General features: G+C 39.9%; 2 protein-coding genes across 4 annotated transcripts in view; both read right to left on the bottom strand.

Annotated features, from left to right (window-relative positions):
• DYNC1H1 (dynein cytoplasmic 1 heavy chain 1) overlaps window positions 1–8,056 on the bottom strand; it is a 43,138-nt gene extending 35,082 nt beyond the window's left edge. The window contains exons 1-8 of the mRNA XM_068682741.1: window positions 7,711–8,056; window positions 5,346–5,433; window positions 4,613–4,786; window positions 3,900–4,155; window positions 2,817–3,003; window positions 2,360–2,631; window positions 2,022–2,249; window positions 145–1,221 (exon numbers count right to left, since the gene is read on the bottom strand). Coding sequence (XP_068538842.1) covers window positions 145–1,221; window positions 2,022–2,249; window positions 2,360–2,631; window positions 2,817–3,003; window positions 3,900–4,155; window positions 4,613–4,786; window positions 5,346–5,433; window positions 7,711–7,981 — 2,553 coding nt within the window. The 5' untranslated portion in view covers window positions 7,982–8,056. The remainder of the gene's footprint in view (window positions 1–144; window positions 1,222–2,021; window positions 2,250–2,359; window positions 2,632–2,816; window positions 3,004–3,899; window positions 4,156–4,612; window positions 4,787–5,345; window positions 5,434–7,710) is intronic.
• A 3,808-nt stretch (window positions 8,057–11,864) lies between these two features.
• Window positions 11,865–16,733, bottom strand: part of PPP2R5C (protein phosphatase 2 regulatory subunit B'gamma) — an 82,121-nt gene continuing 77,252 nt past the window's right edge. For all 3 annotated transcript variants that reach the window (XM_068682752.1, XM_068682754.1, XM_068682753.1), the window contains one exon: window positions 11,865–14,784. In XM_068682752.1, the coding sequence (XP_068538853.1) occupies window positions 14,653–14,784 (132 nt within the window). In that variant the 3' untranslated portion in view covers window positions 11,865–14,652. The remainder of the gene's footprint in view (window positions 14,785–16,733) is intronic.

The following is a 16,733-nucleotide window of genomic DNA, read 5'->3' on the forward strand; positions in this document are numbered from 1 at the left end:
TTAAACAAAGAACTACAGAGACTATATTGAGCAGGCCATCAGCTATCAAATTCCACTTTTGGTTAACGACTCATTACTGAAATACAGATGTAAAAACAATTGCAGTAATTTCAATTGTTTTGAAAGATAAATAATAAAACAAACCTTTTCTTGGAAACTGAAGACAGTCTCAGCCAAACGTTGCACATATGGATCAAGTTTGTATGACTCCCACACGAGTGCAATACCTTCTGCAATCAAAGCCTGAACCTCCTTCTTCAGACCAGCAACCAGAAGTGAAATAGTGTTACGCTCCTCGACTTTCTCACATGTTCGCTCATATGTACGGACGCTTTCAATGAGAGAAATGGCAAATGGATAGAGCTGGTTTGCTTGGTGAGCTTTGTTGACAATTGCTAGTGGGACACGGAAACCCAGCCACTTCAGGTTTCGCACTTCTTTGGAAAGTGTAATTATTTCTGGAAGGAAGTTGACTTTCAGTTTCAGGACGTTTCCAGTTCGACCTCTAACACGAGTGCTTTCAATGGTGAAAATACGGCCAGACACACCAAGGTTGCGTTGCTGAACTTTTCTTGCCCAGTCATCAAAGATCTCTTGAGTGTTGAGCTTCATGCGAAAGCTGTCTCCATCTTGCTTTAGTTTCTGACCTTCTACATGATTCTCCCAACCCTTACCGAGGACATCCTCAACACGCTTCATGTAAGCAGTGAGCTGTCTGTCAATTTGTTTTGCCCAAATTATAGACCCAGACACTGGGGGCAAGTCACGAACATGACTCATTTTACAAGCTTGACTTTGGGGGTATTGCACTTTAAATTTGTCATGAAGAGACTCAATATCATCTTTCACACGCTGGATCAGTTGTGTTTGATACTCACGAATGGCACCTCGAATGTGAGGCCTGACAAACAAAGCATTAAACCGAGAGAAGATTCTGAACATTTCATTGGCATTCTTTGCTGTACCAAGCTGGTCTCTCAAACGGGCAGTTATTCTTGTTTCAACCCTATCAATTCTTTCATCGTATCGTTTCATTGCTGCCTCCCAGGCTTCTGTACCTTCTTTGGAAACATCTAACCCATCTACTTCCTTAACATTCTCATAAGCGAGATTGACTTCTTCAATTGCATTAGCATCTGCAGCATCAAAAAGTACTTCTGCTACTTTCATGTCTTGAGGTTCTGGTACCTCTCCTTGATTTTGCTGGGCAACAGCAGTTACCTGCATTAAAAATTAGGATTTAAGTGAGTTAGATGCCTGAAAATTTACCTAGAAATAGGAAAACACGGTCTGTTCTAATAAGCATTGCAAAAACCTCACAAATTAGTATCCAAATCCCTAGTGAATTTTAGTAATGTCTCAGATTTAAGTTAACTAAGGAATAGGACAAAACTGTTACATTATAAACTTCCACTGCTGTGTAGTACAGTCTTCATTTTCCACTATGCTTTAGCCAAGCTCATATATGTATACATACACACACTAATTAATCTTCTCTATCATAAGCCTGGACTTGTGTCTGTTAGCATGAGCGTGGTCAGATAGAATGTGAAGTATGGCAGAGTTAAAACTAAGCCTATTAGGGAGGGTTCATAAGCAGACCAGCTTGGGAAGCAGAAAGTGAAACTGAATGTTACGTTAGTTTCATACTGGTGAATTTTAAAGCTACAGTGAACATGAAGTTTTTGGACATATAATCCACTTTCTCCTCTAATTTGTAGAGATGCTTCCTGTATTTATACATTATTCTTATTACAGATTGTAACTGAAGTTTCATTCTTCTTCCCTTTCTACTCTTCTGCAGAGTTTTAGTAACACAACCCAATCAGACTGAGTGTTAAGATCGACCATACAACAGAATTTCTACAGTTGGCAAAAAAATGAACATTTGATACTTAGATACCAAGACTATGCATTTAGTCACCTACTTCAATACATCTCTCCCCTTCCTTTGCATCACTAAATATTGCCTGCAAGCAAAAAGGCACATAGCTTTTCTGTCTGGTAACAATCAAGATTACCTGAGGCCGCAAGACTCTCACAATAACTGCCCTCAGCTGCTCATGCTGACGCCTGAATTTCCTCATTTGATCAAGACGAGACTGGAGTTTCCTATGAGCAGGATTGATACGCCACACCATCTTCAGGTTCTCTTCCCTTTTTCTTTTCACAATATCTCTCAGCAGAACTTGTAGCTTCTCATATTCATCATCCCATGTTTGGAAAACTTCAAAGCATGCAACCATTACCTAAAGAAAGTTTTAGGATAAAAACTTTAGCTCCCAAATGAAATACTTCCTTATAATCACTACTCGATGCAAAAATAAAGCTGCTAGCATTGTGGAAACCATGAGCGTACCTTTTCAAACTCTTCATAGGCAACATGCATCAGTTTTCTGGTTCCTAACACTTTAAGTAGCTGAGAGCTCAGATCTCTTGATATAGCTTCCACTAAACGCAATGCTCTTTGGATTGGGTATTTTGTGTTTCTGATTTTTCTCAAATGGGTAAATATTGCAACAAGGGCCTGCCTTATTTTGTCCAGCTCGGTAGCTGACAGCAAGTCATTCAATGGAAAGTCTTTCATCAGTGGATTATAGTCATTCACAGTTTCCAGAGCCTGTTTTAGACCTAAATGTAACAGAAGAGATTTTGACTTAGAACTTTTCATTTCATTAATCCAATCTGTACAAGACAGTATCTTTAACTATAACAACTTTACATGGCAGTAGTCTTTGTACCACAATACTCAAGTTTTGTAACAAGTTAATTTCCACAGGACATTTGTGAAAAATCTTATTGAGCAGATGTTTTACCTGTGTCTGTATCAAAGCTGACAGTTGCGTGGAAACGTTTGCCATGTTTTAGAATATCCAGAGTTAAAAGAACTTCTGGACTTTCACGTTTTTCCTGAATACGATACAGAGCACGTTCCAGGTTTAACCAGAAGCTTATCTCCTGTAACGCAGTGCCTGATGCAGGATCTCGATCCAGTTTGGTCACCTTAAAAATAATAAAAAGAAAAAGATAGGGAGTGAGGAAGGGAGAAAAGCATTTTATTTACATGCTTCAACTGTAAAAGCTTTCTCTATTACTAAATGTAATCGAGACACATAACATCTACAAAGTTCTAATATTCAAACATGATTAATTTTTGGCAATCACTGAAAAGTATAGGAGTCATGGTAGAAGAGTTAAGGTTTAATTCCAGCATTCTTAAAGGTTGGTTTTTAAGACCTTCATCTTCAGCATGGTCTAAAAAAGCCACCTCTCCACTTTCCTGATCAACATCTGTATTTTGATTAATGACAGATGAGCCAAGCAAGAAAACAAATGTTTTATCCTCTGCAGTAAGCAAGGGCACTGCTTTCCCAGGAGCACTAGTGCCCACGAGAAAAAAATTCTGAGATGTTCTTTCTGAGGGACAGTAGAACAGCAGAGTTCTTCTGAAAAGTAACAGTCAAGAATACAAGAAATTATGAGATAGGAGTAGAGCAACTGCTGTGAAGTGTTTGTGGATGCACCTGGAGAAATAACAAAGCAAAACAAAAAAAACAAGTCCTGTTTCTCTCAACCTGCTGTACAGATTTGAGGAATGGTTATAGTCTTCACCAGGATACTGCTAGTTTCTTAAGTCTGTTTATCCCAGTAGAGACAAAACAGTTATGTTCTCAACTATTTGCAGAAGAATTTAGACTAGACTCTTAAATTTAGACTAGGCTTAGTCTAGTCTAGAAGCAGACTAGAGTCTTTGGTGGCTCATAAAACTGGTCTCAGATCTCCAGAGTATCCTGCATGGAGCAATATTTTACCACTGAAACTGTTAAGATACTTGGGTGAATTTTTCCCAGTACTATAGAGCAGTTCCTATCACATAGTCTGGCACATGTCTTGTCTACCTTTTGTATCTCTCTAATCCAGCGATTGACTCCAGACTGTAGCTGATTGAGGAATAACGGATCCTCAGCCTTCTCGCCAAAATCTGTAACCTTTGGTTTTTCTCCACGTTCGTAACACTGCTTGGCAACATTAGTAATGGTTGCATGAATTGGCAGGCTAATCTCTGGAATTTCAATATTCTGCTGCAGATGCAAGAGGCCCATTTCAAGTTCTGCAATCTTCTTCTCAACTGAAGGAGCCATCTTATCGCCATCCCTGAAAGAGCACAGGTATTTCTGGATAAGAAGCCAAACCAAAAACCTTACATGACACATTTGAGCCATTTAAATTATTTCCCCAGGGTCAGCAGCAGCTTCATATGCAACTGTGCGCTTAAACAATTTTGCGTACTGCTTGGCTTGAAGAATCACTGTCTTATTTTTTTTATTGATGGTAAATTAAACTGTAAATGATGATTGATTTTTTTCATTCATGGTAAAACCAATGTGGTGGTTTTACTCGGGAGGGCTTGGAGGGAGTCCTGATGTGGTGCCAGTATTGCACAACAGTAGACACAACACTGGCGTGAGGTGCCAGTGCTGTTCTAGTTACAAGCGCAGAGCACAGCACTGCATGGGCTGCTGCAGGGAAAGTAAACTCCATCCCAGCCAGACCCAGCACAACACCTACTTTAATCTGTTAGCAGAGAAGTGCAGTATTTGTATTGCATTACCTGTCTGCTTTGCCAGATTCTCTGATATAGGACTTGAAAAAGGGAGCAACGGCATTGCTAATGAAAGAGTGTAATGTTTCATAGGGAGAATCTTCACTGAGAGTGAGCACTCTCAGCTGGGAAGACACTGGTTTGTCGGCATCAATCACTGGTGTACGCTTAATGAACGCCAGGCTGCAGAACAGAGAAGAGTTACCATTTGAAACTTAGTGACAGAATAGCTTTAACCTGACTGCAAGCTTCATTCACAGGAGTTAAATGCTAACCTTCATTATCAGGTTTTATAATCTTGTTTCTGACTTGAAAACAAATCTTCCCATAAATACACCTTTATACTTCAGCATTCAGCTGAACTTAGCTGTCAACAAGCACCCTGCAATATGTGCATGTTAGAAGCAGATGCCTTAAGAAGCTTCAGGGAGGAAAGCAACATGGAATGGTTAAACAATAACAAAAGATTACTGAACCCCAGATGTATGTATGTTTATAAGTATACTGATTAAATAAGCCTATTTCCTTTGTGTATTCAACCTCAAGGCTATTAGTTCTAAAGTCCATTCCTTTCAGCCTCATGATACACCCTTGTTTCACCAGAGCCTCCCCCTTGAAAACCTATTGCCCCACCCAAATAAGCACACTGCACAAAGCATGAGGTAAATACTAATTATAAGACTGTTTGTGTAGGTTTTGCTTTCACTGGGCAAAAATGTCAAGACCTCTTTTACTAACTCACCTGTTGGATTTTATTCCATAATGAATGTCAGTGCTGATACTGTAGGAAATGAACTCTTTTTCCTCTTCTCCTTCATCTCCCACATCCTCTGCAAAAAATATGTTATGTTAAGAAATATTTTAGTTCTGTGGCATCTGTCACCCCCTCTCAAACATCTTCAGCTACCACCAGGCAATTTTCTAACCTTTAAATTCGACATCAACTTATAAAAAATAGCCGATGTTAAATTTAGCTTTGCAATATCTCTCAAGTTCAAAATGGTTTCCCTGTTTTTCTAGCACAACTCCATTAAATTTTTTAGGTTGCTATAAAAAAAAGATTAAACATTACAAGCAAATTATAACCCACATTCTGCTTATAAAGCAGAATGAAATTTTCTACAGTACAAAACATGTACTTATTTGCAGAGATATGCTGCCAGGATAACTACAATTCAGTGAGAACATTAAACAAATACTTTTTTCCTTTTATAGGCTGCTTTGTTTTATCAGACATTTTCTTTGAAAGTGTTTTGGAAATTAAATCAGAATAAAAAAATGACCAACCAAACAACCCATAGGAAGTAGCTGGGCGTTAGTAGAGCCAACATATCACAGATGATGTAATTACTGGGGATGTGGGGAGCTGTGCTGCAATGCAGAGATTTCGGTGCAGAAGACTACTCCCTGTTGGGAGACACACCCTGACTGGACGCATTGCACTGGACTCTCATTCTGCTTCGCTTTCATTTGGCACTTCATACAAGACATACTCTCAGGCTGTCATGTTTGCGATCCCAAGCAGCAGCAGCCTGATCACAGACACTACAGGAACCCTTGTGAAAGCTGTCAACAGGCTGTGTAGCAAGTGATATCACCTAACGTTTTAACTACTTAGAAATACAGCTTCTGTTTTGCTGTATTTGTAATCAATAATTTGCTTCATACTACCTATTCCTTGAACAAATTTTGACAGAAATAGTTTTTATTAACAGTGTCAGGGACAACAAGATCTCCATACGCCACTGTATATTCTGAATACTGTTAAGTTTGACGGGGTGTCTGTGAGGGTCTTCTGTCAGGAAATGCACTTTTGCCAAATAACTGCTATTAATCCAAAAGATATTGATGGAAATGGCTTCAAGGGTTTCAATGTGCTTTAATCATATATATGTGAAAATGAGCCTGGAACTAACTGATCACCACTGTATCATTACTTCAAACCCAAACTAAAGATAACCAACCTCATGAGCCTGACATAAGAGAACTTCAGAGATCATTTGCAGCATAGCCTCTTAACACTCAGTGCATTTCCTTTAAATATTGTTAAATGCTGCATCATCAATTCATTCAGATTGCTTTTCCTCTCTAGAAAATTCTAGTTATTTCTACTGATATTGAGATCTCAGACGTTCGAATGGGAAGGAGAACAATCAGCGGAAACACTTAGAACAAAGACAGGATATTTCAAGCAACATCTTAAGTTCATCTTCAGTGGAAGAACCTTCTCTAAGCCTCCCTTGTTGTGCAGAAGCTGCAGGGACGCAGCCCGTACCTTACAGCGCGGCTGCTGACGTGCTACGCAGCGCAACGTGGAGTATGACTACGTTAAAATTTGACGCGCATCTGCAGGGACTGAACCAACAGCACGCTTAGAGTAGAAATCTAGAAATTTAATGTTAACATTTTGCAGGCTCAGAGTGGTGGGCACGCAGCCAAATGCAGATTGCAGGTTTTGTCTAACAGTAAATGCCTGCGTTATGAATGGATCCGATTTTATTGGTGTTCATCGGCCTGAATTCTGCAACAAGGAGCGCCTATTTAGCAGCAGATTTGTTGACAAATTTCATAAAGAGCCACTTTTCAAGTAAATGGAGCGTGTAAATGACAGAAACGTCAGTCAGAGCCAACTTTGCTGCAGCATTTGCCGAGATTTCCGATAAGCGTTTACAAGCAGCACGCTCAGCAGCCCTCGCTGACTAAACAAAGACGCGCAGGGCCTCCCTTAGGCTTTTGGAACCTGGGAATCTTGCTCATTACCCACAGAGGGGCACTTTCTGAGGGCCGATTCAGTCCCCCCAGCCCGGTTAGCTCTGCCAGCAGCAGGTTCCCGGTGCAGCCGAGGAGCCCGAGCAGCGGGCAGGCCGCAGGAGCGGCGCCCGGGGCCTACTGACGAAGCATTTCTGCCAGGCCAGCCCGCTGTGGCGGCGCCCATCGCAGCCCCAGCACCCGGAGCAGAAGGAGCAGAGCACACGGAACGCGGCCAGGCGCCGCCAGCCGCCGCCCCGCCAGGCCCTTCCCTTCCCTTCCTCCCCCGGCTCCTCCATCCCCTCAGCGCGGCGCCGCCGCCATTTTGTGAGCGCGGCGGCCGCGGGCCCCGGGCTCACCTTTGAGGGTGGAGCGCTCCACCAGCACCGTGTGGACCTGCGGGTCGGAGAGGAATTTGCGCATATGCTCCACGGCGCCCTTCTCCTCCAGCGCCGCCTCCAGCACCGCCGGCGCTTCGCCGCCATCCTCCAGCAGCAGCGGCACCAGCTTGCGCAGGTGCTTCTGCAGCACCGCCACATCGGCCACGTTCTGCACGGCCGAGCCCGACACCTCCATGCCGCCTTCCTCGCCGCCGGGGCCGCCGCCCCCGCCGCCGCCGGAGTCGGACATGCCGAGGCAGGAGGCAGGCGGCCGCGCTCCGCCCGCTCCGCCACCGCCCGCCGCGCTCCCAGCGCCGCCTTGCTGCCGCGGGGGAGGCTGCGCCGGGCGGGCCGACACGCCCCGGGGCCGGGCCGGGCTCCGGGCTCCGCTGCGGCTGGCTCTGAGCCCCGGAGGAGGCTGCCGAGAGACCCGGCTGCGCCCCCCGGAGGTCCCCGAGCCGCCCCCAGGCTGAGAGGGGGGAGGCGGAGGTCGGGCGTCGCAGGGCGGCGGCTGCTTCCCCTCCTTCCCCTCTGCTTTAGCGGGAAGCACCAGCGAGGGGTGTGTGTGGGCTTTTGTTCGAGTTATTTGTGCTGAGGAGAAAAGCAGGCCGCGCCTGCCGCTGCGAGGGCAAGGGAAGGGAAAATGAGAAAGGAGCCTGTACTGCCCCTGGTTCACCTGGACTCTGAGGTGTCCAAATAGAATAGAAGCGACCTGAGGGATGACCCACTTCCAACCCTCTGCCATAGGCAGGGATCCCACCGGATCCCACCCCCTAGATGAGGTTGCCCTGAGCCCCATCCAACCTGGCCTTAAACAGCCCCAGGGATGGATGTCCACTTGTGCCAGTGATAAACCACCTTCATGAATTTCTTCTTTTAGGTTTAGATGAGATAAGAAGCCCTTAGCCCTTGTCTTATCACTACATTCCCGCATAAAGGGTCCCTCCCCAGCTGCCCAGTAGACCCCTTCTAAGTACAGGAAAGTCACAATGAAGTCTTCCTCGAGCCTCCTCTCCTCTAGACTAAATAACCCCACCTGTCTCAGTATTTCTTCATAGGAGAGGTGCTCATCCTCATGGGACTCCTCTGGACCCTGTATCTGAACCACTAATCCAGATTGTAGTGCCAGACAGTTTCCCAAAAGCATAGGACAGAATACCAAATGAACACACTGATGAACAAGACTTTTTTCTGAATTTCATTTTTGAAAAACCTTAATCTTCCTTTACCACTGCTTGCCGACTAAGTTATCAGATGAATCCAGCTCACTGCCACAAAGATGGACAATCCTGTTCCTCCTTGCCCAGTGTAGTCTCTTCCCTTGCCTGGTCCTGGCTCACAGTTGCTGCTGGTTTAGCAAACAGAAAACCAAAGGAGAACATGCCTGAGAGAGGGGAGGTAGCAGTCAAGGTCCAGAGCAACTCCCCAGGCCCCAACAAAGCACATTGGAGGCACTGGGTGACCACAGACTGAAAACTCCACTTCTTGTTCCTGTGGTGAAGGGGAAACCCCCAAAGAGAAAATAAAATTCTCTCAGAACTCCTCATGCATTTCCCTAGGTGGTCACTGAGGCAAATCAATGTGTACAGAAACCCTCACACTCAGGATCTGTTCAGATGTGTCCAGAAAGCCCAGCCGCATACCCCAGCTTCTCTGTTTCAACCCCCCAAAAACACGCATATGCTCAGTACGCTCCTAAGTGGCTTAGGAACCCAGTGTAACTCGGAAAACCAATGATTTCTGAAGTAATACAAATCTCAAACCTTTCTTCTTCCCAGGGGGGAGAATAACCATTTACTACTCATCTCTGCATAGTATACGTCAGTTCAGGCCATGCATCTAGAAAATACGTTAACTGAACAGCCCAGCCCAAGTGTAACTTGGTAGAGATGAAAAATAAGAATCCAGATAATTATATCCACTACTGCTGAATCACAGAGAGTGTCAAAAAAAAAAAAAAAAAAAACCAAAACCAGCAAGTCTTACATTACTTAGAAAAAGCACATACAAAAATATTCTGTGACAAGACTATAGTGAAGAACAAATGTATAGGACTTTGATAACAAAGTGTCAAATTTTTTTTTTTATTTTTTTTTTTTTTTGCACAGCTTCTCAGGTTCAAGTAAAATCTATGGGAAGAATAGGCTCAATTAGAGTGAAAAATCATTTCCCCTTGATCTATCTCAAGTTGACTATGAATATCCTTTTCTTGGATATTCATCAAAACACAGAGAAAGTATCAAAAACACAGAGAAAGACTTCTCCAGGCAGGGTACTAGTAAAAAGCATGATCTATTATTATGGCAAGACCTTCACACAGGCATGAATGCTCCTGCGGTCTTCTGGTCCACAAAAATGCCTAAAATAACTTGAAACAAATTATGTGAATGCTCTCTTCTCTTTATATTAAAACAGTGGAAGCCTTTTCCACTCAAAATCCTATGGTGGAAGCCTCTGAAACTTCACATTTTGTGTGTGTAATCCTCTCCTTGTGCGGGAGTGAATGCAGTCCCAATATGAATCTGTTCAGGGAAAAGCAGCTGCAGTCATGCTGCTCTCCAATTATGTGATGAAGGAATAATGCATCATCATCCTTCGCTCCACAGTAAATTCCCCCTTGGGAAATTTTTCACACACAGTATTTAACTACATCAAAGTTTTACTTCATAAGGTAAAGGCAGCTCAAGCCAAGTCTCATCATTTAAAATAAACTATAATCCAGGGAGACAGGGATATGGTAATTAGAATGGCATTTCTTAATTAGCTATATGCAGTCTGAGCCTCCACAATTATTATGCACAGGAAGGATAAGATTCTAGGAGGAAAAACGTTCCACTTTCAGGCGGATGGTCCATACCAGGATCCAAACCAACCCTCCCCATGAACTGGAATCCTGGAAGTAGTCTTTCCAAGGTACTAGAGCAGTTTTCAGAGAGTAAAACAAGCCTCCAAACGCAAGTGTATCTATGCCACACTTGCACCTACCTTTCTGCTTCTAAAAAGCCTTACCAAGCTAGCAATGTCAAAAAAAAAAAAAAAAAAAAAAAGTTGTTGGTCAAAGCCCTGAAGTTTAATTCCCATAGACAAAAATGGTTAGTTCCTCCTCTCCCACTTCCTGAACATGATCGCAACTCAAGTGTATTTGTATAGCAAAAAAAAGGTCACAACCACCACTATTTTAAAACAGTAGCTACTGTTGTATTTTGAAAGATATTTGATCCTAATTTTGTAAACAGAATGAATGACTGAATCATCACTTGTTTCAGTATCTAGTGTTTTGATTTATGATTAAGTTTGGGACTGCATGTGATGAGTTTTAGCTCATGCAGAAAACTCGACTTCTTTAGACACACAAAGACTTCACAGGGAGGTGGCTACTGAATTTAGGTGTCTCCAAAATGAGTAGGTTATTAGCAGAGTTCTTTGGACTGAATATTACATTTGTAACTCAATAGTCAGATATTGATCTTGGGCCTCTGGAAAAAGAAAATCCCCCCAGAAACAAACAAAACCAACTCCACTCCCATCCCTGCACCCCAAACCACCCAAACAGAAAACTGTAACAAGCAAAAAGCCTGAACAGTATTAGCATTCAAAACACAAAAAATCCCAACCAAACAATCTCTCCCCCCTCCCCCCCAAATTTGAAAGTCAAGCTTTATGTGAGCTATTTCCTTAGTTCTTTTGGAGACTTTTGGGGGTTCCAAAGGGGAAAAAAAAAAAAAAGATCTTTTCTTATGTCCTTGCCATCTGACCACTCATCACCTACCCACACCATAATCCTTTATGGCTACTTTGTTTGAAGCCTGTCAATATAAGTGCTACATGGGAAAACGTTATACTATAAAATGTTTTTTTGTATATGTGGACTGGAAATTTATCAATTTATTTTCAGTACCGATACCTATTCTAGAAGCTAAGTTTGCTTTTTCTATTGAACATATATTAGCCCCTATACCTTTATTAATAATATTCCCACAAAATTCCTGTTTTTTTTTTTTTAGGATTAGGGTGTTTTGTGAAACTTCTGAAATTATTTTTTTCTTTAATTCACATAGCTAATTCTGCAAACTATGATAATCTGAACACACCCCCAAAGGCCCTGAGCTAAATTTAGTTTCATGATGAGCAAGTAAAATTCACATGTTCTTTATTTGTCCATATAATACACCACTTTTTTGTTGTTTCGTTTTAAAATTAGATAAAAGCATATTAAATGGCAGGTGTATGAAGTTCTTCAGAAACAATGCCAGAACAAAAAATTGAATTACAAAATGTTAAAAAATATGTAGGTACATTTGAACTTAACATTCCACTAACAGTGTTACAGAAATTGTCTAATGAAAAATAATTGTTCCACTTACCTATTTTTGCTGTTTCTAGGAACTTTTTATTCTGTACATAGGACGATTCTGTACAAAATATGAAGTCTACATTTTTATTACTTATTACCATAAAACAAGGTACAATGTATGTACAATATTAAAATGAAGCCATACTAAAGCCACACTAAAAAGACACTTGTAATATTACTTTTGACATTCCTGATGTACAGGTGTAATTTTGGAGAACAGGAAAAGGTGTCAAACATAGAACTTTATGAAGAACAACAGTCACCAAAATTCTACTTTTTTTTTAATTTTTATTTTGGATATATTAGTTTTAGAATGGTTTAATAAAGGGTTATAAGTATATAAATATTGATAATAAACATCCTAAACCATTAGTGGTAATAGATTTGGAATGTGCCTAAACAAATGTCCAGTGGCCCAAACTTCAAATACGAATTTATGGTGAAATTTAAGTCTCTAAACATTTCCCTTTTTGGTGAGTGTTTATCTTCAACAAAGAACAGAAATTAAATCTAGACAGTGAAAGATGTTCTTATACGTTGAGCATCACACAATCAATCAAACATTGATATACATTTTTTTTTCCCTTGGGTAACATAAGAATAATTCCTTTCAGCAACCTCTTGCACAAACATACTGAACACCCAAAATCAAAGGTAACTGATAATCTACCAGCTAAAGATGGAAGTTCAAACAATGGTATATCAAAATACATAGACATTGCTTTACACAATTAAAAAAGCACCCTTTTTCCCTCAAAAGGAGAAGGCATCTTTAAACTTCTTTTAATATAGTTTATCCTAATGGTAAAGCATATTCTTTTTCAAGTTTTACAGGAAATGTTTTCAGACGCAGTGGACGTTCCACTTAAAGGTTGGGTTGGTCTTTAAATTTAGTTGTTGTAAGCCAATGTTTACCACCGACAATTTTCTTCCAATAGACAACGTAACAAATATTGGAAATTGTATGTTAAATGCAACCAACAAACAGCAGGCACTACATCTGCACAAGGTTACTATGAATGTCTGCTTTGCGCAATATTTTCATGGATGCAGGAGACGTTATACTTCCTTAAAAAATAAAACAAAACTATTTTTAAAGAAGCCACGTTTTTATCTCTTTATGCATCAAGACATTAAACATAGTTATATCATGTTACTGCCAGAGACAAAAGAAACTAACCACCCACTTAGAATAGCAGAACACATTTCAAACAGCTTGTAAGCAGGATAAGTAAGTCAAAATACTGGCCACCCTGAGAGAAATCAAATATTGAAGACAAAGCACTATATTTTAAAAGAGATTTTCCTCCCGTGCTTTTCCATCTACAACAAAAAGCTCATTACATGCAAGTAATCTTGTGGAATATATAGCAGCATTTGAAGATCATCAGCAATTCAGATCCATTTTCAGTTCACTTGTGAGGTGTATTTGCAGCAAATATGCTCTTTACAACTACAACAAAAAATATTTTCACGGTAAAATTATGGTCACTATCCCCTCAGCTCTTAGACTCTTAAAAAAGAAGCAGAATGGAATTCAAGGGTCTGTTCTTTTTCTCATTTTACTTAATTACACAAGCTTGTAATGTTTTGTTTCCTGAAAGGCTACGTTCATCTTTCAGATAAAAACTGATGCAGCTGAAATGACACACAATATCTGCCATGGAATACTGAACTCCTAGAGCCCAAGAAAAATGCTGAGTATTAAAAGCTCAGATAAGGGAGAAAACAGTGAAAGAGTATTTTATTGACTTGGAAAAAAAATTAAAATGAAATTTTATATTCAATCTATTCCCAGTCATCGTAAACAAATTTTCATTTTAGGAAAAATTCTTTTACCAGTTCATATCTCAAATACTGGTGCCGTATTATATACTAGAGACTGGAAAATATGGCTTTAAATATACATAAAGTATTAGGACATGGAATATATAGATCTATATCTTTATCCTAAGTAAAGGAGAAAAAAATTACATAATTCTTAGAAAGAAATCATGATTGAGGATTGTCGTGAAAGTTATCAGTTTGTAAGCCATGTTTTATAGTATGAAAGAACAATTGTGTATTTTCAAAACTGCTGGTATATTACAAGACAGCAATAACGTGGAAACAACTATAAAGTTGAGAAATCCTACAAAAAGTTTATTAATTAAATCTGAAATAATTTTGCTTTTGAAAATACACGTTTATCATCAGTACCAACGATTGGTCATTCATTTCTTTAGGTGGAAATAGTTCATAGAATGCTCTTCTCAAATATGAAGATAAAAAACTACGTTATCAGCTAGCTGGTACTATGATAACACCTCCAGGAAATTGTGTCCACTTGATTATAGTCAACCCGATATTCTGCATTTGGAATTGGGTAATTTACCATTGTTTGAACTACTAATCTTGAGCTGCATACTCTATTAAGTTATTGCCTACAGAACTGGGTTGAAGAAAGCTTTGACTTTGTGTGTAACTGATTGGTATGGCACAAAAAAGTAAGTTCTACTGTAGAACTGAGTCCAGAAAAAAAAATAAAAACAACTTTTCCTTCAAAATAATATTTCACTGTAAATAGTTTAATGCCCATCATGTGATATTAATTCATCAGCTCTGCAATGTGATTCCAAGGCTTTCATGGTATAGATATCCTGAGGCAGTTCTGACTTGCGTCGCACGAGAGGACGATCTTTTTTCTGATCTTTCTGTGCCTGAAATCAAAATGGAACAAAGTTAACCAAAAATATTAATTATTGAACAATTATTTTAAAATATTTCTTTCATATCAGAATGTTCACTTTCCTTTCAGGGACTGAAACAAAAAAGGATAAGGAAAAAGTTTTTTACTGTCTCCTGTTTATTCCACCAGCTATCCAGTCTCAAGTCTTGAAACAATTTCTTTTTACTAAGAAAATACAATTAAAAAAAAAAAAGAAACAAGAGCTGCTAGCATTCATGTTACTACCATGATTGTCCCTTGATCATAACCTTCCTTAAAACAAAAAAGTCCTCTCCTTGTACTATTTTTCATTTTGTGTTTCTCTACATCCTAGATAAATGATCTTAGTTTTTTCCATGCTTGTTTATTTGCACCATTCACATATCTGAAAATTTAAGGTTCTCCTGTGTTAGAGTACTGATGCTCTGTCAAAACCAAACAATATTCCTGTCAAAGTATCATAAAACTGAATAATAATGCCTTCATACAGTCCTCATGTCCTTCTCATCTACCCTAATTCAGCTGTTAGATCACTGATGTTAATTCATGTTCTTTAACAAATTATCCTCAAAGTCTGAGTTGTCTGCATGAACACAAACCTAACAAGATGACTGAGAAAGGAGACTGATTTTCTGCAGATACTCTCATCCACCCCCCACACTCCTCCCTTCCCCATCTGTTACGCTGCCCCATACATCCGAGCTCAGTTAGGTCTGCACTTTCTCACCCCATACAATTTCATTTAACCCATACAACTGCAATCTGCAAGTGGTGTCACCTCACATTTCTCACCCTCTTTCTCAGGTACAGTGAACATTACATAATAAATCTGGCATGCTGCTGTTTGGTTCTTCTCACACAGAAAAGCAACCATTTATTCTCTCTTTTTTTTCTTCCTTTGTTCCCCAACAGCCCTATAAAAGGACTCAAAAACCAAAAAGGCCCATATAAAAACTGAGCAGTTTTTACTTTGCCTTTGTTTCACTAGCATGTTCACGAAGTTAGTAGTATGTGGTGGTCAAATTCAGCTTTACCAGAGTCCAGTATAGAAGCTGTAGTCCAGTACAGAAGAAAAGCTGTTCTACTTTCCTCAGCCATTCTAGCAGCACCTCTTCAATACTGACACTCTGCTATATTCGAAACCTCTGACAAAGCCTTATTTTCCCTGAAACTGGATAGATCTTGATATAGTTCTCACTTCTCAAGTTTGATTTTAAAAACACTAGATTTTGCTTTTGACTTTAAACTGGTAACTCTTGTGGATCGTTTTAACATCAATTTCTGATGGTACTTAGCAAGGGATATGCAGTTCTCTACAGTGTCCGCTCATAAATTTAAGAATCCTACCTGCATTTAGCCTGCTATCTACAGTGCCCTAAGCCTTAATCAATCTTTTTTCCTCTCTAGCAAGCCACTTACTAATCCTCTTGCTTTATACTTCTCAGAGTTATCTCTAAGTTTCTGTTAATAATAACTCCTGCTTCAAAACATCCCATTAGCTCTGCTAAGACAGGATCTTTATCGTTGAAAAATCTCATTTACCTCTTGCACACTTTCTGAACATAGAAAAGCAGGAAAGCATGCACTTGGAGTGATGGTTAAAGAACACTTCAACAGCTCTAAACTAAGTTTTGAAATTTTATTTATTTTTACAGTTTGTTTCTTTTCCATTAGCTTCACTGCAATCCACTCCAGAAGTGGCTGTTTAAAAGCCAGCTGTCACAGAGCATAACTTTGAGGCATATATATGTGTGTGTATATATATAGATATACATGTATAATACACATATGTATCTGTATATAGATATACATGTATAATACACATATGATATACATGTATAATACACATATGTATTTGTACATATATATGTATTTTTTAACTTCAACCTACTGGATGCAAAATGCCATATTTCTTATAATACATAAAATACGATAATACAT

This window comes from Anas acuta, chromosome 5, assembly GCF_963932015.1.
Source record: "Anas acuta chromosome 5, bAnaAcu1.1, whole genome shotgun sequence".
NCBI lineage: Eukaryota > Metazoa > Chordata > Aves > Anseriformes > Anatidae > Anas > Anas acuta.